Source organism: Bison bison, unplaced genomic scaffold (assembly GCF_000754665.1).
Source record: "Bison bison bison isolate TAMUID 2011002044 unplaced genomic scaffold, Bison_UMD1.0 scf7180017864468, whole genome shotgun sequence".
Lineage (NCBI taxonomy): Eukaryota > Metazoa > Chordata > Mammalia > Artiodactyla > Bovidae > Bison > Bison bison.
In genome coordinates this window covers 476249-499664 of record NW_011495029.1, presented here as the reverse complement: position 1 = coordinate 499664, position 23416 = coordinate 476249, and the positions used below count along the sequence as shown (strand labels likewise).

General features: G+C 47.2%; 1 protein-coding gene across 1 annotated transcript in view; it reads left to right on the top strand.

The window, feature by feature from the left end:
• Positions 1 to 23416, top strand: part of CACNG2 (calcium channel, voltage-dependent, gamma subunit 2) — a 123112-nt gene that overhangs the window by 79642 nt on the left and 20054 nt on the right. The window contains exon 2 of the mRNA XM_010860545.1: positions 20839 to 20922. Coding sequence (XP_010858847.1) covers positions 20839 to 20922 — 84 coding nt within the window. The remainder of the gene's footprint in view (positions 1 to 20838; positions 20923 to 23416) is intronic.

The following is a 23416-nucleotide window of genomic DNA, read 5'->3' as shown; positions in this document are numbered from 1 at the left end:
AGCTGTATCAGTGTGTGCATGCTAAGTCGCTCAGTCGTGTCTGACTCTTTGCAACCCTGTGGACTATAGCCCAGCAGGCTCCTCTGTCCACGGGATTCTCCCAGCAAGAGTACAGGAATGGGTCACCATGCCCTCCTCCAGGGGATCTTCCTGACCTAGGGATCTAACCCACATCTCTTACGTCTCCTGAATTGGCAGGTGGGTTCTATACAACTAGCACCACCTGGGAAGCCCAGCTGTATCAGTACGTATCTGCAAAATGTGAGCCCTGGCTAGGATCAAAAACATGATTGTCAACCAGTGTCCAGCAGCTTCAACCTTCTCTGCCCCTAGGGTCAGGGGCCAAGTTGATTTGAAGGCAGCTCCCCTGTTTAAGGACTCCTCACTTGACTTGGGGTTACAGCCTTGAGGTTCACACAGGTTAGGGATCCTTTGCATCATTCTATGGTTATGCATTCCAACCCCAACCCTAGAAGATGTAGATTTCCACCCACTGAGTGAGCTAAGACCCTACATTAGCTCTCCTAGAGCTGCAGAAAGCAGTGCCCTTGAACTAGAATCTGCAGACAGCAGGTCTCAGGCTCAGAGGAGCCATTGCAGCCCATGCAGCCCCTCCATAGTGCCGGAGATTTATCAGACCAGACCCTGAAATGGGTCCTAATTAAAGGCCCTGCAAAGCCCTCTGTGCACTGTGGCTCTAATTAAGTTTTGACATTATATCAAATTGAATCCTTTTATTAAACATTTATCTTCAGATTCCAGAGTGTCACAACACCACATTGTTTTAAGTGACAGAAAGGCAAACAGCGTTTGCCTTCCCAACAGCAATAAAAGTGCTCCTTTAGCAGCCAACTGTGGTCAGAGGCACTGGCAGGCAGGGCAGGTCTTTCCAGAGTCTGTTCGTGTTCAGCTGGGGGGAGGGGGACAGAGGTTTTGGTGGTCCCCCCAAAAACTTGCTCCATTTCTTCAGCTCACACCTGGCAACTGGTACAACCATCTCCACCTCCCTCCTGATCTCCCTCCTCGCTGAGCTGTGTGGATCAGCTGCAATTCCTCGCAGTAATTTTCCTTGTCCCTCAAGAACCCCTTCCCTCTCTGGGATTGTAGTGAAGAGGCAGAAGGCAGCCTGGCTGTCTCTCAACTCCTCTTTGAGCACAGCCTGGCTTTGTGGGGCCGGTCCACCAATCCCCCAGACTACGAAGGCTTCACAGCAAAGATTCTGATTTTTCCATCCTCATCTGCTAGCAGAGTGCCTAGCTCACAGAAACCTGACAACATGTTTTTAATCAATCAATTAATGAATGAATGAAGACCAAGACTCGCCCTCAGCTTTGTAGTTTTGAAAATGCTTTTTTGAAGTTTCCCCAAAGGTGAGCGAGTTCTGTGGCAGTGAATCTTGTCAGTTAGACTCATGAGAGACCCACATCTCTATGTCTACAAATGGCTCCTGGCAGGATTCTCTCCTGGGGAGAGGGACAATTCTGAGAAAATTCACCAGCGCTGTCGGTGACTGGCCTGTCTTCCTATCTGGATGACTGGTCCAGATCTATGCATGCATCTGGAAATACTAAGACTCACATTCTACTCATTCTCTTTCCTGTTATTATGAATAACGATGACAATAAAAATAACAGGTAATGTGCGTGGAAAGCTCAGGAAATGCACTATTCTAAGAGTTTTATGTGTATGTTCACTTATTCAACTCTCATAAGAACCTGTGAAATCAATGATGTTATTATCCCATTTTAAGGTGAGGAGACAGAGGCACAAAGCCCTTAGGCAATTTGCCCAAAGCTCCACACCCAAACAGTCTGATACCTTCAGTCTTGCATTTCCATTTTAAACAGTAGCTAATATCCAAATCTGAATATTAATTAATAAACTAATATTACTAATAACTCAGCAAGCCTCCAGTTTCTCATCTATAGAATAGGCTCATTAATAAGATCTACCCAAGGGGTTGATGTGATCATTGAATTAGGTGAGATATAAAGTATCGGCACAGAGGGGATTTTAAATAAACATTAGAGAGGCTCTCATATCCACTGAGAGAGAATGGAAAGTGTGCAGTTAATCCTCATCCTCAGTGCGTGTGGAATGCTATTCAGAAAATGACACATACACTCGTGAAATTTGAAATGAAAAGACAGCAATACAAGAGCTGTCACGAGGCAGCCTGTGGTTAATTGCCAGATGAGTGATCTTGGAGGTAAACGCAGAGTTGAAAAGAAGGATAGACAGCCCTAAGCTGTGGGATCAGGGAGGGCTCCATAAATCCTAACTTCCAAAAGATGGAAGACCTCAGAAGCGCCTACTCCACCTCCCAGCTAATACACAAGTGCCCCCTTCAACAACCCTAAGAGGCAGCTGACCACCTTCTGCTTGAACCCCTCCAATGACAAGGAGCTCACTACCTTGGGAAGCAGTTCTGAAAACATAACACCCACCCAGGTACCGATCTGACATCTCCCCTTTATTGGGCCAGGCTAAGGGCAAGCTGAAAAACTGAAGAAGACGCTCCCTGAACCTGCACCACCCTGAAGGTGAGCACATCCTGAAATTTGGACCCTAGGCACTTGATCTTAGTCCTGGTCCTACCTGTATACTGCTACCCTCTGGAGTAAAACAGACATTGTTTCAGACAGGGAAGAGAGGAGAGTTTGATTCTGTGAGGAGGGAAATTGTAAGTAATGAGGAGGAAAGAAGAAGGGGCAGATGTTTTTCTTTTTTAATTTGTTTATTTATTTGGCTGTGCTGGATCTTACTGATAGTTACACCAAATGGGATCTAGTTCCTTGACCAGGGATGGAACCCAGGCCCCCTGCATTGGGAGCACAGAGTCTTAGCCACTGGACCACCAGGGAAGTCCCCATATGCTTTTCTGAGTCCAGCATAGCTGGGAGACAAGAGTCAAAGCAGATAAGGTGGGAAGCTCTGGTTCCAACTGGGCATGGGTGGGAATCTGGTCCTAAAGATATCCGCCCTTTGTGCTGTAGGCAATGGAAGACAAGATTTCCGAGTTTTGTGTTTGGCTTGGAAACAAGAATGAAGTTAGATAAGCATTTCCAGGTATACAGATCCTCATCCCATGAAACATGTCCATCCTTGTGGGTCAGTGGCTTGGGTGGCATTTAACCACTTTGGACTGGATCTCTGCCATGAAATTGAATGTACTTAAGCAGATGAAAATGAACCAAAGCGGACTCAGGGAAATTGGTGGTCAAAAATTTAAGGCAGATTCTGCAAAGCAGGAAAGGCCATTGACGTCTTCTCGTTCCTTGGAGGCATCTAGACAATATGTCGGTGACTTCCTGAGATGCTGGCAGGAATGAGGGTCCCTCAAGTGACAGTGCCTGTGGGACACCTCCTGGCAGCCAGGCCCCATGATCTGTGTACACAGAGTAGTGCAAGAGACGCTAGCCCTGTAAAGATTTTTATTTCCTAGCACTTCCTTGGTGGCACAATGTCAAGTACTCTGCATATTATTTTATTCATATTTGCAACAACATAAGGAGAAGATATGAGTTTGAGTGATCTCCAGGAGTTGGTGATGGACAGGGAGGCCTGGCGTGCTGCAATTCATGGGGTCCCAAAGAGTCGGGCACGACTGAGCGACTGAACTGACTGACTGACTGAAGAAGATAGAAGCTTAGAGAAGGGGAAGTGACTAACCCAAGGAGGCACAACTAATGAATGTTAGAGCAGCAGTTTGTCCAGAGAGTAGGAAGCATATCTGGAGGGAGAGTTGCATCTGGCCCCGTCTCATCCCCAGTGGCTGCCTGGGCTAAACAGCCTGCACCCCTGCACAGGGCTCTGCAGCTTACCAAGTGAGTTTATTAGCTCTCAATTTTATCTCATTTCATCTATTCAATCACACCCTCAGGGAAACAGGACTGGCCCATTTCCCCATATTACAGATAAATAAATCTCAGCTGACTTCATACACACGCAGGTCTCTCCATCGTCACTGTCCCCACCCTGCCTGAGCCACCTCCATCTCTCACCTGGACTACTCCTGTTGCAATGGTCCAGGCAAGAGATGCTGGTGGCTTGGACTGGGCTCATGGCTTCCAGGCTTGTCTCTCCAGTCCACACCCCATGCAGCCACCAGGACTATCATCCTAAATCACAAGTCTGGCCACATCAACCACCTGCTTAAAAAATCCTTGGTTGCTCTCCACTGCTCTAAGTTTATACTTCTAATGGCTTATTAGGTCCTGAATAATCTAACCACAACTACTATCTCTCAAGACTGGTTACACACACACATGCTTATATCCAGCCCGACCATCTGTCCTTCAGACAGACCAAAACTCTTGGTGGCAGGATCCCATCTTCTTTCTTTGGTTAACCTTTGCTCTTCCCCCCAGCACCTCCCTGCCCTTCCATTCAACTGACAATTTCTACTTATCCCTCGTGGCTCATCTGAGATGGAGCTTCTTCCAGGAAGCCTTCCTGACAACTCACCACCACTCAGATGAAATGATGCACCCTCCACCATCTTGTCCTCTGCAGTAACAGTATCACTTAGTGGTTCACCAGAATCCCACTGTTGTTCAGTCACTCAGTCGTGTCTGACTCTTTACAACCCCATGGACTGCAGCACACCAGGCTTCCTTGTCCTTCACCATCTCCTAAAGTTTGCTCAAACTCATGTCCATTGAGTCAGTGATGCCGTCCAATCATCTCATCTTCTGTCGCCCCCTTCTCCTCCTGCCCTCAATCTTTCTCAGCATCAGGGTCTTTTCCAATGAATCAGCTCTTTGCATAAGGTGGCCAAAGTATTGGAGTTTCAACTTCAGCATCAGTCCTTCCAGTGAATATTCAGGGTTGACTTCCTTTAGCATTGACTGGTTTGATCTCCTTGCAGTCCAAGGGACTCTCAAGAGTCTTCTCCAGCACCACAGTTTGAAAGTATCCGCTCTTTGGCCCCACTGCCTGGGGTCAAATCCCCGCTATTTGGCTCACACTGTGAATCCTTCAGTGCATGTCTTCATCTCTCGGTGCCTCTATTTCCACACCTCTAAAGTGGAGAAAATAATAGAGGGATTTTTTTTTAGGATTGATTTTACCTTCATTTACCTTCATTTACCTCCCCATTGATGTACAGTGTTTAACCAAGCACCTCGCTCCTGACAGTTTCTCCAAGGGGCCCACGTGACCACCCTGCCCTTGCTGTTGTTTTCACCCAGGGCCAGGTACATTGACTCTGTGTCTCAGTGCCTCCTAGACACTGTTCCAGGGGTTTAGGGAGTCCTGCTGTACTGACCCCCTCTCTACCACGGTGCCCAGCTCAATCACTACAATTAATGGGCATTCAGTAGAAATGAGGACTGGCTGAAGCCCTGAATGAATCCTGAAGTCAGTGACTTGCCCAAGATCACGTGGTTAAGACACGGCAGAAAGACGGTGCAAGCACCCGCTGTCTCACCAAGCAGCCCGGCCATCTTTCCACTGCGCCGCCAGGCTCTCGAGATGAATATAGAGCTGTTGGCACACAACAGTGCTTATTCATTGCCTGCCCACTCCTGGGGTTGACAGAGCCATTTGATCAATCCTGTTCCAGAGGGTCTATGCCTATCAGCTTCCCATCCTCCCTAGGCCTGCCTCCCCCTGGGAGCAATCCTGACACGGAAAGTAACCACTACTCTCCCCAACTAGTCCCGCAGCTTCTTGAGAGCAGGGACTGGGTGATCCATCTGCACCCCCAGCATGGGCCCCAGACAGTAGCACCTGACACTTTTTGAGAACCTACTGTGTGCCAGGCACTGTGCTAAACCCTCTCAGTGTAGGGTTTTATGCAATTCTCACAGCCCCAGTGAGATAGGTCTACTGTCTCCCCACGTTACAGATGAAAAGACTGAGGTTCAGAGGGGCTTTGTGGTACAACTGGGCTACGAACCCAGGTTTCCCACCTCCAGACTCTGAGACTAACCACTGACCCTCCCTGCCTCTCTAGCAGCAGGAGCTGAACTAAGAATTGTTTTTGAGGATGGTTTCACAGCTTTTGACAACACTCAAACATAAAGGCCTGCTTTATGGAGTACATTTTAGGTTGACTCGTTACCTCTGTGGAGGGTCCTTAACCTCATTGCGCAGGGCTTTCAATCACATGGTGGTACTTGAGGGCATGACGTTTTCCTGTCCCTGGGAGCCTGCTCCAGCATCAACACTGTGGAGTGAGGGGGACAGAGATACAAGGTTATGATGAAGGGGCATTGAAGTTCAGAACCTAGATCCTCCCAAGTTCTCATTCTTGGTCAGGTCCACATAATCCACCAGCAAGAGTACCCCTGCCTGCGACACACAGAGCTCCCAGTGTAGGGCCCTGACCACCACCTTGGGGGCCTGTCCACAGTCTCTAAGCATTGAGGATCCTGGTTCACTTATCTCCACCAGGATCCATTCACTCCTCCTGTGTGAGGTCAAACCCACTCTCTTCACCTCCTTCCTGGCTCCCTTGTCTAAGGCTGACTTGCACCCCAATTCTCAGCAATGCCCCTGCCCATGTCTTCCCTTAGTCATGGCCACAGCCGGCACTGAACTGGAGAAAAGTTTATCCTGAACAAAGAGGTTGTGAAGAAGACTGAGACAATTTCTAATTCATCCTTTTGCTCAATTATTCTGTAGATACTTAGTGAGAACCTGCTCGACGCAAGCACTAAGTGTTCTTTCAGTTCAGCTGCTCAGTCGTGTTCAACCCTTTGCGACCCCATGGACTGCAGCACACCAGGCTTCCCTGTGCATCACCAATTCCCAGAGCCTGTTCAAACTCATGTCCATCGAGTTGGTGATACCATCCAACCGTCTCATCCTCTGTCATTCCCATCTCATCCTGTCATCCCCTTCTCCTTCTGCCTTCAATCTTTCCCAGCGTCAGGGTTCTTTAAGCTAAGCTAAGTCACTTCAGTCGTGTCCGACTCTGTGCAACCCCATATACGGCAGCCCACCAGGCTCCCCCGTCCCTGGGATTCTCCAGGCAAGAACACTGGAGTGGATTGCCATTTCCTTCTCCAATGCAGGAAAGTGAAAAGTGAAAGTGAAGTCGCTCAGTCGTATCTGACTTTCAGCGACCCCATGGACTGCAGCCTACCAGGCTCCTCCATCCGTGGGATTTTCCAGGCAAGAGTACTGGAGTGGGATGCCATTGTCTTCTCCGCAGGGTTCTTTAAAAAGTATCTAATACTAAATACATATAAAAGACTATTTTAACATGCATGATTACACTGATTACAATTAGGTTTGGCAACAAGGGTTGTTTTTTAGCTAAAAAAGATAGCTTATTTCTCTCTCATCACCCAACTTTGGAGATATGACGTCTGGGAGATAAGACTCTCCATTGATGGCATGGCCCAGATGTCTTTGATTCTTCCATCATGCAGCTCTCCATCCTCAAGGTTGCATCACAGTCCAAGATGGCAACTGGAGCTCTCTATTCCATGTGCCCAGAGGAAGGGGCTGAGAAAGGCACATGCCATCCCTTGAAGGATGTCGCTCCCTCCACTTCCACTTCCATCCCATTGGTCAGAGCTTGGTCACACGGTCACCTCTAGCTTCAAGAGCAGCTGGTAACTAAAGTCTATATTCTGGGAAGCCACCTGTCCAAGCAAAACATGGGAAGATGGAAAAGATGGGACATTAGGAAACAGCCAGTAGTCTCTGCCATAGTGAGGCACAGAGAACAGCAATAGAATGAAGACCTGTGAACTGACCACCAGGTTAAGAAATGGAGCATCCCAGCACACTGAAGCTGACCTGTCCCCTCCCTTACCCCTTCTCCCTCGGGTCTGGTCGACACCCTCTTGAATTCTGTGTTTATCACTGCTTGCTTGACTTTACAGTTTCACCACAACCACGTGTTTCCTTTGTCTTTCCTTTTTCATTATTTATCTATGTATGGCCGTGCTGGGTCTTCGTTGCTGCACTCAGGCTTTCTCTACTTGCAGCGAGTGCAGGCTACTCTTCTTTGTGGTGCTCAGGCTTCTTACTCTGGTGGCTACTCTTGCTTGGAGCACATGCTCTAGGCACACAGGCTTCAGCAGTTGCAGTTCAGGGGCTCTAGCACGCTGGCTCAATACCTGTGATGCCTGGATTTAGTTGCCATGTGGCATGTGGGATTTTCCTGGAGCAGGGATTGAACCCATGTCCTTAAAAATCTATTGTCCAGTTGTACATGTTTAACTTTGTGTAAATGGAATCATACCATATGTATTTATCCATGGCTTGATTTCTGTGTTCAGTATTTTTAAAATTTTTGTTGAAATATAGTTGACTTACAATGTTGTGCCCATTTCAGATATACAACAAAGTAATTCAGTTGTATATTTATATGTATGTGTGTGTGTGTGTGTGTGTGTGTGTGTGTATATACACATACACACTCTTTTTTACATTCTCTTCCACTATAGGTTATTATAAGATATTGCATATAGTTCCTTATGCTACATAGTAGGTCCTTGTTGGTAATCCATTTTCTATACAGTAGTATGTATATTTTAATCCCAAACTCCTGATTTATCCCTGCCCCCTTCCCCTTTGGTAACCTTAAGTTTGTGTTCTATGCCTGTGAGTCTGTTTTTGTGTGTGTGCTGCACAGTATCATGTGTGTGGAATTCACCGGTGTTGACAAGTGTAGCTGTAATCTACTCCCATTCATTGCTGAGTCATATCTCATTATATTAATATGCTCCAAGTTATTATCATTCTTCTGATGAGAAAAATGCAAGTTGTTCCCAGGGTTGTGTTGTTTCAAGCACTGCTGTTAGGAACATTCTCATATACACCTCCTTATGTATACAGGCAAGGGCTTCCCAAGGCAAATTTCTAAGGGAAATTGCTGGGGTTTAGGATATACACATACTTTGAGACTGTCAAATAGGCTTTTAAAATATTTATTTATTTATTTGGCTGTGCCAAGTCTTAGTTGTAGCACATGGGATCGATCTTCGATACTCATTGTTTCAGGTGGGATCTAATTACCCAACCAGGGATCAAACCCAGGCACTCTGCATTGGGAAGCATGGAGTCTTAGCCTCTGGACCACCAGGGAAGTCCCTCAAATAGGCTTTTAATAAGAGAGCTACAAAAGATCCTGGTGCTCCAGGGATTCTAATAGTTGGCATAATGTTCATCTGTTCAGGAGAATGGAAATGTATAGAATACTCTCCGCGCACATAGACACACGCACACAGATTCATTTATTTGTCCATTCGTTCAATAAACACTTGTTGTGTAGCTATTATCATTAATTGTAAGACACACCATCAATGTAATAATGATTCTTCGGGGAAAGAGAGACACACAGCAGTAAATGAACCCATCAATTGTAAGACACATCCCAATTTCACTGAAATGTGCATGGAAGTTCTTAGAATCAAGGAAATTCTGCCCTTGAGGAACTTACAGATTTGAAGCCATTTTTTCCCTGAACAATGATACCAGAGCACAAAATACGATTAAAGCAGATACAAAGTATTCAAAATCAACCCAAAATATAGTCCACCAGGGACCCTGAATCACAACACTGCCTTTGAGCTTGCAAGAAATACCAAGTTTCAGGGTCTTCTCCAGACCCACCGAGTCAGCAACTGGTTTAACATGATCCCCTAGTGACTCCTATGCCCATTAAAACCTAGTCGCACTTCAGAGGGGCATAGAGGAGAAAAAGAGTCTTTCCAACTAAGGGCAATCAAGAAAGGCTTCTTGAAAGAGGTGTCATTTGAAGAAGAGAGAGAAGGAAGGATTACATTGGTTGAGTGCTGCTCTGAGTTAGGGACTGTACAAGGGGCTTTCTCATTGAGTCCTCAGAATTACCCCCACAGGGCAAGAATTTCCTTTTTACAAAGAAGGAAATAGGCACAGAGAGGTCACATGACTTGCTCAGGGCGGCATAGCTGATAGCTAGCAGAGCTGGGCTTTGAGGCTGGGACTCTCTGAGTCTGGGGTCCAGTCTCTTCCCCATATCACACTGAAAGAACTAAAGAAGCAGCTGACAAGAATCAAGACAGGATAGTCTCTGATGGCTCAGATGGTAAAGAATCCGCCTACAATGCAAGAGACCCAGGTTCCATTCCTGGGTCAGGAAAAGCCCCTGGAGAAGGGAAAGGCAACCCACTTCAGTATTTTTGCCTGGAGAATCCCATGGACAGGGGAGCCTGGCAGGTTGCAGTCCCTGGGGTCGCAAAGAGTCGAACACGACTGAGCAACTAATACTTTCACTTTTTCTTCCTCCCAGAGATGTGTGCAAAAGTGCACAGTGCTATACCCAGGACTTCCGAAAGGTGGGCTCTCAGGGCACACCTGGAGACGGATTCAGGAAAGCAGGCAGGCAGGGCAGTCTTCTTACTCCACTCTAACCCCAGCCAACGCCTGCACAAGACCTAGCATGCAGCAGCCATTGAAAACAATTCAATGAATGAATGAATGAATGGGGAGAGAGTTTTTTTTCAAACCTTCCAGCAGCCGCCAGTGCCAGCACTGCTTGGGGGCTGAGGTTCCCAGAGAGGTGGGCGAGGCCGGCCTCGCCCACCCGCCCCAGGGGCTCGTTAATCCCTGCCATCAGGGAGGGCCCTCCCAGCACAGCAAAAAGCCAGGAGCAGAAAAGGTTTAAAACACAGCGCCGGCAGCTCCCACCAAACCCTTCATTTGCTTTACTTAAAAAATTACTTCACCGACTTCCTACCCGTGCGTCAGCCAGCTCCCTCAGCGTGGCCTCCAGGTTCTGAGCTACTCTTTCAGCCTCTCCTGAATATGTGGAAAAATAAAACAGCGCTTGTTCAACCCTTAATGACCAGGTTTATGAAGAGGTTATTGTATCTCAAAGAAACGAGACAGCAGTTGGTGTTGTGAGATATTAATGTGCTTTTTACAAAGCTGATGAAACCTCCTTTTAAACTACTTAATACCTGCAAGCTGAAATTCTCAGACTGAAGCGGGGAATTCCTGGAGGTGGAGCTGTGGCAGTCTAAGACTCAGCCCTTGGCCTTCCCTCCAAGGCTTGGCTTGAGGTCTCTGGGCTTTGGGGTTGGCGCGACATCGTTGGCCCTTCTGGAGTGGAGGTTCAGTAGAGATTTCACAGTTGTTGGTCCCCTTGGCAGAAAAATCCTTTACAGTTCATGGTGGGAGTGTGTGTGTGCTAAGTTGCTTCAGTCGTGTCCTACTCTTTGCGACCCCATGGACTGTAGCCCACCTGGTTTCTCTGTCCATGGGATTCTTCAGACAAGAATACTGGAGTGGGTTGCCCTACCTTCCTCCAGGGGATCCTCCCAAGCCAGGGATCAAACTCCAAGTCTCTTATGTCTCCTGCATTGGCAAGTGGATTCTTTACCACTAGGACCACCTGAGAAGCCCTCATGGTGGAAGAATCTCCCCCATCTCCTCATCCTCCAGAAGCTCAAAGCCAGTGCTTATGGGGGGAGTGGGCGCTGAGATGCCCCCTCCTCACTTCAGCCTGGACCACAAGCCCAGCAGGATCAGATCCCTGCCTACTCCCCAGCCATCTCCTGCCCTCACCCTCACCCATCCAACCTTCTTGTTGGGATCAATCTTTCTGTAAATCTCCACTCCCATGAAGATGTCATGTCTTTGCACCAGCCAACCCCTCATATGAGACTGCCCTGCATCTGGGGGTTTGCTGGTAAATGTTTACCAGCTGGCTGTCTGTGCAGGGATATAGGACCTTGATTTGTAGTGTTTTCCAATGTCCGTGGTGCAAACACTTGCACTGTGGCTGATTTCAAGCTCCTCATGTGAGTTATGAAGAGACGCTAACAATCAGCTCCCAAGATGTAAGCCAGCCCCAGCACAATGCTGCCTCCAGATTTCCCTCTTACCCCCAGCTCTGCCCTGGAGGACTGGCCTGGCGCCCTGAGACACTCTGCCCCTTCCTGTGTGCCCAGCACTCCCCTGACCTTGCTCTTCCCTGACTTGCCTCTTCCTAGAATCCCTTCTCACCCTCCACTGCTTCCTCACATGCCCCAACACACACACACACACACACACACACCCTTACCTACCTGCTTCACCTGGCTGACTCCTCCACCTTCTGAGTCAGGAAGCCTGTGTCAACACTCACGCACGCCCACATCTGAATCTGCAATCCTCTGTGTGTTCTCAGACACACCCTGCTTCGTCAGAACACACATCCTGCTACCCCACAGCACCTCCTCCCTGTCTCCCATAGATGGCAAGCTCTGTGGGGACAGAAAGTCGATTTTTTTCCTCTGTGTCCTCAGCAGATCACACAGAACATGGCATACAGTCTGTGCAACATACACGTTAGCTGAACAACTATGATCCCATAAGGCTTTGTGTTCTTACTGTTGTTGTTTAGTCACTAAGTCATGTCCAACTCCTTTGTGACTCCAGAGACTATGGCCCACCAGGCTTCTCTGTCAGTGGAATTTTCCAGGCAAGAATACTTGGGTTGCCATTTCCTCCTCCAGGGTATCTTCCCCACTCAGGGATCAAACTCACATCTTCTGCATTGGCAGACGGGTTCTTTACCACTGAGCCACCAGGGAAGCCCATAAGGCCTTGTTGCTATTGTTCAGTCATTCAGTCGTGTCTGACCCTTTGTGACCCCATGGACTCTAGCACACCAGATTTGCCTGTGCTTCACTGTCTCCTGGCGTTTGCTCAAACTCATGTCCATTGAACTAGTGTTGCCATCCAACCATCTCATCCTCTGTTGTCCCTGCCTTCTCCTCCTGCCTTCAATCTTTCCCAGCATCAGGGTCTTTTCCAATGAGTCTGCTCTTCCCATCAGGTGGCCAAAGTATTGGAGCTTCAGCATCAGTTCTTCCAATGAATATTCAGAGTTAATTTCCTTCCAGATTGACTGATTTGCTCTCCTTGCAGTCCAAGGGACTCTCAAGAGTCTTCTCCCACACCACAGTTCAAAAGCATCAATTCTTCAGAGCTCAGCTTTCTTTATGGTCCAACTCTCACATCCATACATAACTACTGGAAAAGCCACAGCTTTGACTAGAGGGATCTTTGTCGGCAAAGTGATGTCTCTGCTTTTTAATATGCTATCTAGGTTTGTCATAGCTTTTCTTCCAAGGAGCAAGTGTTTTTTAATTTCATGGTTGCAGTCACCATCTGCAGTCATTTTGGAGCCCAAGAAAATAAAGTCTCTCACTGTTTCCATTGTTTCCCTATCTATTCATCATGAAGTAATGGGATCGGATGCCTTATATCTCTCTAATATAGGATGTGAGATATTACATTCTAGTAAATTCTGTGCTATCTATTTCCCCCCCAAAACTATGCATCCCTGAAAGGCAAGGATCAGGTCAGGTTTCCCTCCACCAGCCCAGAGCCAGGCACTTAGTCATCCCTTAATGTCTACCCTGAGGAGAGAGGAAAGATGAACAGAGATGGTGAGAGACACCAGATATTTGAGCACTTGGATCTATCTGTGCCTGAAGCTGAATCAATCCCTGGACTTGATGGCCACCAACCAGAAAGAAATACACCAGAACTCAAGGCTGGCATCCAGAAAACAAGATGATACCCCTCTTCACTATTAGTAGTAATGTCTGCAGACATAGATGTTCTACCAAACTTAAATTCTACCAATAACAGTGTGGTACCACCAGGGTACTGCTTCATGAGCCTAAGCACCGCCTTAGTCAGTCAGACTGAGTCCTAGGCCACAGAGCCCCCAGTGCTCCTGGAGACCCCTATGCTCCAACCAATGCTCATAGCCTCATCATCACCATCAACCTCAGAGACCACTGGGATCAATCCCACTACAGCCTGGGTCCCAGTTTACCTCAGTCATTCCTCACCACTAATCTTCTGTCTCTCAGTTCAGTTCAGTTCAGTCACTCAGTCATGTCTGACTCTTTGTAACCCCATGGACTGTAGCACGCCAGGTCTCCCTGTCCATCACCAACTCCTGGAGCTTGCTCAAACTCATGTCCATTGAGTCGGTGATGACATCCAATCATCTCATCCTCTATAATCCCCTTCTCTTCCTGCCTTCAATCTTTCCCAGCATCAGGGTCTCTTCCAGTGAGTTAGTTCTCCGCATCAGATGACCAAAGTATTGGAGCTTCAGCTTCAGCATCAGTCCTTCCAATGAATATTCAGGACTGATTTCCTTTAGGATGGACTGGCTTGATCTCCTTCCTATCTAAGGGACTCTCAAGAGTCTTCTCCAACACCACAGTTCAAAAGCATCAATTCTTCAGAGCTCAGCTTTCTTTACAGTCTAACTCTCACATCCATACATGACTACTGGAAAAACCATAGCTTGGACTAGATGGAACTTTGTTGGCAAAGTAATGTCTCTGCTTTTTAATATGCTGTCTAGGTTGTTCATAGCTTTTCTTCCAAGGAGCAAGCGTCTTTTAATTTCATGGCTGCAGTCACCACCTGCAGTCATTTTGGAGCCCAAGAAAATAAAGTCTGTCACTGTTTCCATTGTTTCTCCATCTGTTTGCCATGAAATGATGGGACCAGATGCCATGATCTTAGTTTTCTGTCCCTCAGAGGTTAGTAGAAAACTCTCTACACTGAGACAGAATGACTCTTACTCTAACAGAGAAGGGCGAGAAGCATCTGGTGTGGTTCCCTGTGTCAAATCTCCATGCAGACAGGGCCATCATTTAGCTTGTAAAAGACTCATCATCAAAAGATCACACCAATAATTTCTAAAAACCAACCATTGATTTGGGGCCTATTAGAATAATTGGATGAATCATTTGCACGTCAATGTTTAACTTGGTAAGCAGTTTTATAATATGTATTTGATGTATATAGGAAATAAAAGTGAACATTTAGTTTTGTCTTTATATAGAAGTTATTTGGTTTTATCTTGTATATTATAGGCTAGTATTATCTTGTATATTATAGTTTGGTGAAAAAGTAATTGCAGTTTTAGACTGTGAATTTTAAATCATTTTAACTAGGCTCAAGCACATCTTTATTAATCAAAATAGGAACCATTAAAATCAGCACATTTTTGCCAATGAGAAATAAGTTTGTTTATTCCTGTAGCATAAAAATCCATGCTTCAGGATTCGACCGACTTCTGGAAAGCAGTTTCTGCCTCCTGCTGGTTGTGGGAGCATTTTCACTTCAAAAAGCTGAGATGCTTGAAGAAGTGGCAGTCAGTTTGTGAGAGGTCAGGTGAATATAGAGAAAGAAGCAAAACTTGTAGCCCAGATCATTCAACTTTTGACAGCTTGGTTGTGTGATGTGTGATCGGGCATTGTGTGAAGAACTGGACTCTTTCTGTTGATCAATGCCAGCTGTAGATGCTGAAGTTTTCAGTGCATCTTATGGATTTGCTGAGCATACTTCTCAGATGTAATCATGTCATCAGGACTCAGAAAACTGTAGTAGATGACACAGGCAGCAAACCACCAAACAGTGACCATGACCTTTTTTTGGTACAAGTTTAACTTTAGGAAGTACTTGGAGCTTTTTCTCCATCCAACCACTGAGCTGGTTGTCACTGATCATTGTATGAAATCCACTTTTCATTGCACATCACAATCCAATATAGAAACGGTGCATTGTTGTTGCATAGAATAAGAGAAGATGATTTTTTTTATTTACAATCAGCTCATGAGGCACCCACCTTCCCAATTCATTTCAAATGCTGAACAACCATAGAATGGTCAGTGCTGAGCTCTCCAGCAACTTCTCTTATAGTTGTAAGAGGATCAGCTTTGACGATGCTCTCATTTGGTCATTGTCAACTTCCAATGGCTGGCCACTGCACTCATCTTCCAGGCTCTAATCTCCCCTGAAAAACTTCTTTATCACCACTGCACTGTACATTTGTTATCAGTTCCTGGGCCTAATGTGTTGTTGATCTTGCAAGTTGTCTCCACTGCTTTACAACCCAATTTGAACTCAAATAAGATAATCACTCAAATTTTCTTTTTGTCTAACATCACTTCCCTGGTCTAAAATAAATATAAAATAAACAGCAAGTAATAAGTCATTAGCAAAAAAAAAAAAAAGGCAAGAAATGTGCATTAAAATGATGTAGGCATGTGTGCGTGCTAAGTCACACACAGTCATGCCCAACTGTTTGTGACACTATGGACTATAGTCCGCCAGGCTCCCCTATCCATGGGATTATCTAGGCAAGAATACTGGAGTGGGTTGGCATTTCCTTATCCAGGTAATCTTCCCATCCCAGGGATTGAACCCACATCTCTTAAGTCTTCTGCACCGGCAGGCAGGCTTTTTACCACTAGCACCACAAATGAAACAACAAAGTCCAACAAACTGCAGTTACTTTTGCACCAACCTAAATAATTTGTCTGAGCTTTGCTAAATATTTTCAATGGCTTCCCAACCTCCACCTGACCCGAGCCACCCAGTTCATGGTCTTATCCTTCACCCTGAAGTTACCAACAACCATGCCCTTCCACAATCTCAGCCTCTCTGACTCCCTCGCCCCACCCTTCCAGCTTACTCCCCAGAGCATCTCCCCACCCCCTCACCCCCACCAGCAATTCCTTGACCCTCACCTTATGCTTTCAATGCACTGATCCCACCTTCTTTTCACTGGTCCCTTTACCAGCTTACAGTCTGATCCGTCTTCATAATCTGGAACAATTGGGGTCATCAGCCCTATTATTCCCCCTGTGTTGATGTCGAGCCTCCTTCCTCATGACCTTTGCCATGGGCAGAGCTCCTCATGCTGGCTCCTGGCAATAATCTACTCCCTTTCTGCCTCCCCTTCTTGCATTCATCTCACAGACCCTCATCCTGGTTAAAGGCAACCCTCCAGCTGGACTGCCCCATATCCTAAATGTGTTCAGAAAAAAGCACAGAACCTCAGGAGGAACTGTCAGGCCACCAACACATATACTTCATGTCTCAAGCCTAGCCCATTCCTTCTTCACTCTCATGGAGAAAATTTTCACTTCCTTCCTCCCTTTCCTCTCAGTTGACAATTCTGTTTCCCATTTCATTCAGAAAGTAGAAGCAAGCAGAAGAGAAGTGTCACAAGCTTCCACCATGCCCACCCATCGCCTGCATCCGCCTCCACACTGCCCGCTCCCCACAGTGCCGTGGATGGACCAGCATCCACGTGAGGCTGGCCTTGCACTTGTGTCCCAGGCCTCCTCCCCCTCACAGTGCTCCTGTATTGTCCCACCCCTCCCCGGGTTATCAAGCATTCCCTCTCCACTAGAACATTCCCACCAGCATCACTCATGCCTTGAGCCCTCCCCTGACCACAGAGCAGCCAGAGGAGTAGTAGATCCCACACTAGCACAGTGCAGGAGGACATAGAGACATCGAGGTAGGGACAACAAAGGAGACGGTGGGGGCACAGGAGGCTAGACCAGCATATGCAAAGGCCCCATAGAAGGAGGGAGCATGGCGGGAAGGGAGCTGGGACTGCAGGTGCACTGAGACAGAGGTTAGACCAGACGGCGGTTGGGCCCTGTTAAAGATGTTGAAATTTTCCCTAAGAACATCAAGAAGCTGTTGAGCACTTCAAACTGAAGATGGCTTGAACAGATCTGCATTGTCAAAGCTTCACTATGATCATTCTGTAAAGATGGATAAGAGTGAGTACAAAATGGCCAGTGGGGAGGCTACCACAGTCATCTAGGGAAGCAAGGAGGGTGGCCTGGCAGTGGGTATTGCTCTTGTTGGGGAAAAAAAATCGATGGGTTTGAAAGATTCTGAGAGCCGATACAGACAGGATGTCGTGATGGATGGAGCCTGCAGGGAAGAGGCAGAAATGTTGGCAATGATGGCTGGGCTCAGGCTTGCATGAGGCAGCAACAGAGAGGCCTTGGCTGACCTAATTGTTGCCTCCAGAAGACCAGGCTTGAGGGATAGATCATGAGTTCCGGTTTGGACCTGCTGAGTGTACAATGCTTTTAAAACATCCACCAAGAGACATCAAATAGGCAGTTGGATCCCCAGGTCTGGACCTCACAGGAGAGGTCTGGGCTGTTGATACTTTGACACAGCCTCTCTACAAACATCTCTGGAGCCCTTCTCCTGTGCAAGGCCCTGTGCTGGGATCCAGTGGTCCAAAGATGATGGAGGCAGGGGCTGGGGCCAGGGTGCGTGGGGAGCAGCTGCACTAGAGGTCCAAGCCTGAAGGGTGGGGCCCTTAAAAGAGAGACGTGGAGGCACCACCTGTGGTTGGGGGTTGAGCACAGTCCCCAATTTGTCAGGAGCCATGGGGCACTTCAGTACCATTCTCAGCGCCTCACCTCCTGCACAGATTCCTTATAAAGATGCCTGGCACCAAGTTGGTGCTGACGAAATACTTGTCAGACTGAACTGAGAGAAAAGGAAAGTGCTTTGCAAAGTGGTTTTCAAATACAGTGATGTGTAATTTTACCAATGGGGAGGTAAATGTTATCCTCTTAGAAGCAGAAATGAAGACTCTTCTCAGGAAAAAAGAGTCTGTGGTTGGATGGGGGATAAGTCAGGAGAGGTAGGGGAAGCCTCTGGTTAATGCATCAAGATGCTGAGAGCAGGGTGGGCACATGTTCATGACCACAGAGGAGGGGGAGACAGCAAGGTATGGGGTGGGGAGGGTGCCAAGCAAGACAAGACATGGTCCAGCACACACAGAGAAGATACCTGCCCCACTGGGAGCATTCTGAGCCAAATTCTGTCTACCCGGAGTCCTCATATGCTCTGGGGAATCTCTCTTCTTGCAGAAGTTGGGAAAGGAAGTGAATTTGGCAGAGATACAGTTAAGGGGAGGTGAGGGTTGTAAGGTAAGGATCAACCATCTTCTCTGTTATATGTAGTACAGAACTACCTATGCATGCATGCTAAGTCGCGTCAGTCATGTCCAACTCTGCAATCCTACTGTAGCCCGCCACGATCCTCTGTCCATGGGATGCTCCAGGCAAGAATGTTGGAGTGGGTTGTCATGCCCTCCTCTAGGGGATCTTCCTGATCCAGGGATTGAACCCATGTCTCCTTTGTCTCCTGCCTTGGCAGGCGGGTTCTTTACCACTAGCACCACCTAGGATCCCCAGTGTTACCTATACATATTATAATAGCTAGAAACACAATTATGTAAGCATACCTGTATCACCCACAATGCAGGAGACCTGGGTTCGATCTCTGGGTTGGGAAAACCCCCTGGAGGAGGCATGGCAACCCACTCCAGTGTTCTTGCCTGGAGAATCCCTGTGGACAGAGGAGCCTGATGGGCTGCAGTCCGTGGGGTTGCAAAGAGTCAGACATGACTGAGCAACTGAGCACATTCTGTATATCCAGCTGTATGATATATCCGGCTGTGTATATGTGTAATAATGACTTAATATTCCTAAATAATACTTATGGTGCATAATAAAACCTACTTTATGGGCTACAAGGCTCAGGATCTTACAAGAAAATAAATTGTTCACACATATTAAGGACTGTATTAATTAGGTGGCATTATCTTCTATCACAGGAAAATCCTGAATGTCAGGGGCTAAATGTAGCAAGGTTCATTTCTCTCTCACTCAATACCCTCAGCACATTTACTAATGTGCCAGGCACTGCTCTGAGCGCTTTAGACGTGTTAGCTCATGTCATCCCCACAACAATCGACAAAGGAAGAATCGCTATGATCTCTGCTTTCTGATGAGGAAGCTGAGGCATCTCTGTGAGGCTGAACGAAACCCAGGCAGGCCAGCTGCAGAACCTGCCTCTCACCCACTGTCGCTGTATCTCCCTGCACAGTTTCGAGTGTCCAGTCATTCAGAGAAAGTCAGGCAACATCCATCGTGCCTGTGCTGGTGCTCGGGACACAATGGTGAATGAAACAGACAGAAGTCTCTGTTGTCATGAAGCAGCCATGCTTGTAAATTCTATTCTCCACATAAGTGTTTATGAAGATCACATTCAGTAGTTCACTCATTCATTTAGGGATCACTGCTGGGGATCTGCTAGACACTGGGCTAGGGGTTCTCATCTGAGCTGGCTCTCACCTTCTCAGCAATCACCAAGGAAAGTTTTAAAACCAAAAGGTCTTTGTTTGAGCCCAGATTCCATCATTTCCTGGCCATGAGGACTTATTCAGTTATTTGAATTGGCACAGAGACAGTTAAGGGAGGTTTGTAGGGTAAGGATCAACCATCTTCTCTGTAATATGTAGTACAGAATTACCTATATACTGTATTAGCTTGAAATACCTAAAATAGTTATATAAGCACACTTGTATCCAGTCTCCCTGAGCCTCAGTTTCTTCATTTATAAAATGAAGATGCTATTACTCCTCTCACAGGTTGAGTCATACTCCACAAGTCTGGCCAGTGACCCAGGCCTGGGTGGGGTGTTCAACCCTAGGAGTATTGCAGAACTTTCATAGGCTCCATATAGTGAATTCCATGCAATTGCAGATGGGAAAATGCTTTGCAAACTCATCTAAAGGGCTGTGGGAATGTTTGTCAGCCTCGGTCTGGGGTCTGCCCTCTTTGGAAAGCGATCAACTTTCTCGCATGTAAAACACGAGGTGACTCCCAGCCGAGCTGGGGCACAGAGGCAGGCACGCTGGTATTCACCAGTCTCCTCCGTGGCAGTCCCCAGCCCAGATTCAAACCTCCACCGCCCGCCAAGCCTCAGCTAATCCTCAGAAGCCTCGATGCAGAGATGGAAGGCTGGGTTTTGAAGTCTTAAGCCTTAGATCCTCTCTGCAGCACCGCGGGTGTGTGTGTTTTGATTCACTGGGCAGATGTCCAAACAGACAAAGCGATACCTTCCTTGAGGGGGGAGGGGGGAAGTGAGGGAGAGGACTGAGCCAGCTTCAGAAGAACAAGAAGTCAGGAAGAGGCCAGTGGGCACTGAGTCCCTGGAGATTTGGATGTCTCACAAGCACTTTCTTCCCTTGTTTTCCAGGGAACTTCAAAGGTCTCTGCAAGCAAATCGATCACTTCCCAGAGGATGCAGATTATGAAGCTGACACAGCAGAATATTTCCTCCGTGAGTGGATGCAATTTTTTTTATCTCTCTCCTGGTGATGGGTCTTGCCCTTCCATCCTTTAAGCGCCAAAGGCCAGAACTATCTAGAGGTCTCTGTCACTGCAGAGGGCAGGAAAAAGCTGAGCCTTCTGTCTTCCCCCCTTTCCATGGCCAAACCTTCAGGTGTGCTATTTCCCTCTACCCGCAACGCCCTTCCTCCCCTCTTTGTTGGCAAGATCCTACACATTTTCCAGGTTTCCGGTGAAACAACACCTCCTCCAAGAAGTCCTCTATGCCCCTGAAGGGGTTCCCAGAGCCTAGCATCTTTATCATGCTGTTGGGTCCATGTCTGTTTGAGCAACCAGCTCCCTGACAGTGTTGCCAATTCCACTAGAACTCTGATAGAACTCTACCTATCTCATTCATCATTATATTCCCAGCCCAGTGCCCGGCACATAGAAAGTACTCCATAGATATTTCTTGAACAATCCAATGAGGAGACTCACCAGGCAGTGCCAGACTGGAACTTCTACTGAAACAATGAGATTTTTTTTTTTCTTTCCCCACAAATCAAGTCAAAGTTAAATCCTGATGTAATAGCTGTGATCTTAAATCCACCTGAGACATAGTATCAAGAGAAAGCATTTTGAGACCCAAAGAAAATCTCTCAAGAAGCAGCGAAAACTAACAAGGTAAAATGTTCCAGGAGAAAAGGATTTCCAGAAGAGAGGCTGAGGGTCCTTAATGCATGGGACCGCAAAGCCACCCCAGCAGAAGTAGCTGAAAGCTCTGTACGAAGCTCTCAGACAGCACTTCTGAAAGCAGTTTGCTCTCCTCCCAGGAGCACCCCTCCCTGCCCCCCCCCACCCGCTCTGCTCCCAAGTGCCCTTCCCCAGCCAAAGCCTCCCTCCCATCCCCCACAGCAGTGGTTAGTATTGGATCATTTCTATGAAAAATGTAGGAAGCATTTTATTATATGGATCACCCCTGTCACTTTCAATAATTACTCCTCGCGTCAAACCCAACTCTCAGGTCAGCCTGAAATCTGGGTTTCATTTCAAAGCCCGTGGAACATGAAGCCAGCCAGGCGGCAAGAAAAAGGAAGGGGACATCAGATCACTCATAGGTCTCTTTTTAAAGAAGAAGGGGCAATATCTTACTAGGCTCGTCCTTTCCCTTTATGAATTCCTGCACGACACTGCTCTCAGATGGAATTCCTGAAGGATCGTTTGTTCTTCCTCCGCATTATGAGGTCTGAAAGTGAAAGTGTCAGTTGCTCAGTCTTGGCCGATTCTTTTCGACCCCATCAACCACTCCATCAACCATAGCCCACCAGGCTCCTGTGTCCACGGGATTCTCCAGGCAAGAATACTGGAGTGGGTTGCCATGCCCTCCTCCAGGGGTCTTCCCAACCCGGGGATTGAATCTGGGTCTCTCTCATTGCAGGCAGATTCTTACCATCTGAGCCACCAGGGAAACCCCTATTACCTGGTATAGGGCTCTCAAAGGAGCCTGGCGAGGGCATAGAAACAAATTGAGCACCTTCTGTATGTCAGAGTCTGCACTGAGTGCTGGAGAGTTCCAGAGGAATGAATGAGGCACCGTCCGTGGCTGCAGGCAGAGCACAGCCTAGTAGGTGGACCCTCAGAGAAACAGCAGGACTTGGGAGGCAGGGGCCTGCAGAGACGCCCCCAAGAGAGAAGATGGAAAGGGGAGCCACGTGGGGGTCTGCGCACAAAGCCACACTGGCTGAGCCCAGTGAGGGGGCGATACTTTATCAGTCAGATGCCCAGTGTTGGGGCAGGACCCTTGTCTCATTCATTATTCTACCAAGAACAGTTCCTGGAAGATAGAAGGTGCCCAATAAACACTATTTTGAAAGGAAAGGCAGGATTCTTCAGCAGCTATTCCTACCTACTCTATACCTTCATTTCCTGAATTTTAAAGAAAGAATTGTTTAGTGTTTGGTTCATTTTGGTGTCTCTAGACAGAAGACTTGAATGCAAATTAGCAGCGCAGGTTTCTGGGAGTCTGACTTGAGTTGACTTAATCCAAAAATATTTTTTAAGCATCTATAACAAATTGGCAAACCTTTTCTGAAAAGAGATATTCCAAGCTTTGTGGGCCATAAAGTTTCTGTCTCAAGTACTCAACCTTGACCTTGTAGCACAAAAGCAAACCCGGAAGCAACTGAGCATGGCTGTGTTTGCTCCCGTGCAACTTAACTTCACTTGCAAAAATAGGCAACAGGCCTCATTTGGCAGTTTGTTGACCTCTGATCTGTAATATGCTAGTCTGGGGTTAGACAACAAAAGTAATTATCTAAAGCTGGAAGATGTGAATTCCCATCATTCTCTGTCAACCTCTAACCTGACTGGCTAGAGAAACTAGAAGACAGAAGTCATTCTTCTAGAAAGATTGCCTGCCCTAGTGTGGTGGGCAGAGCTGGTGCCCAGGAAGGTGGGCGGAGCTTCTCCTGAAGATGGGCTTTTGGTCCAGGGAGATGGGCGGGGCT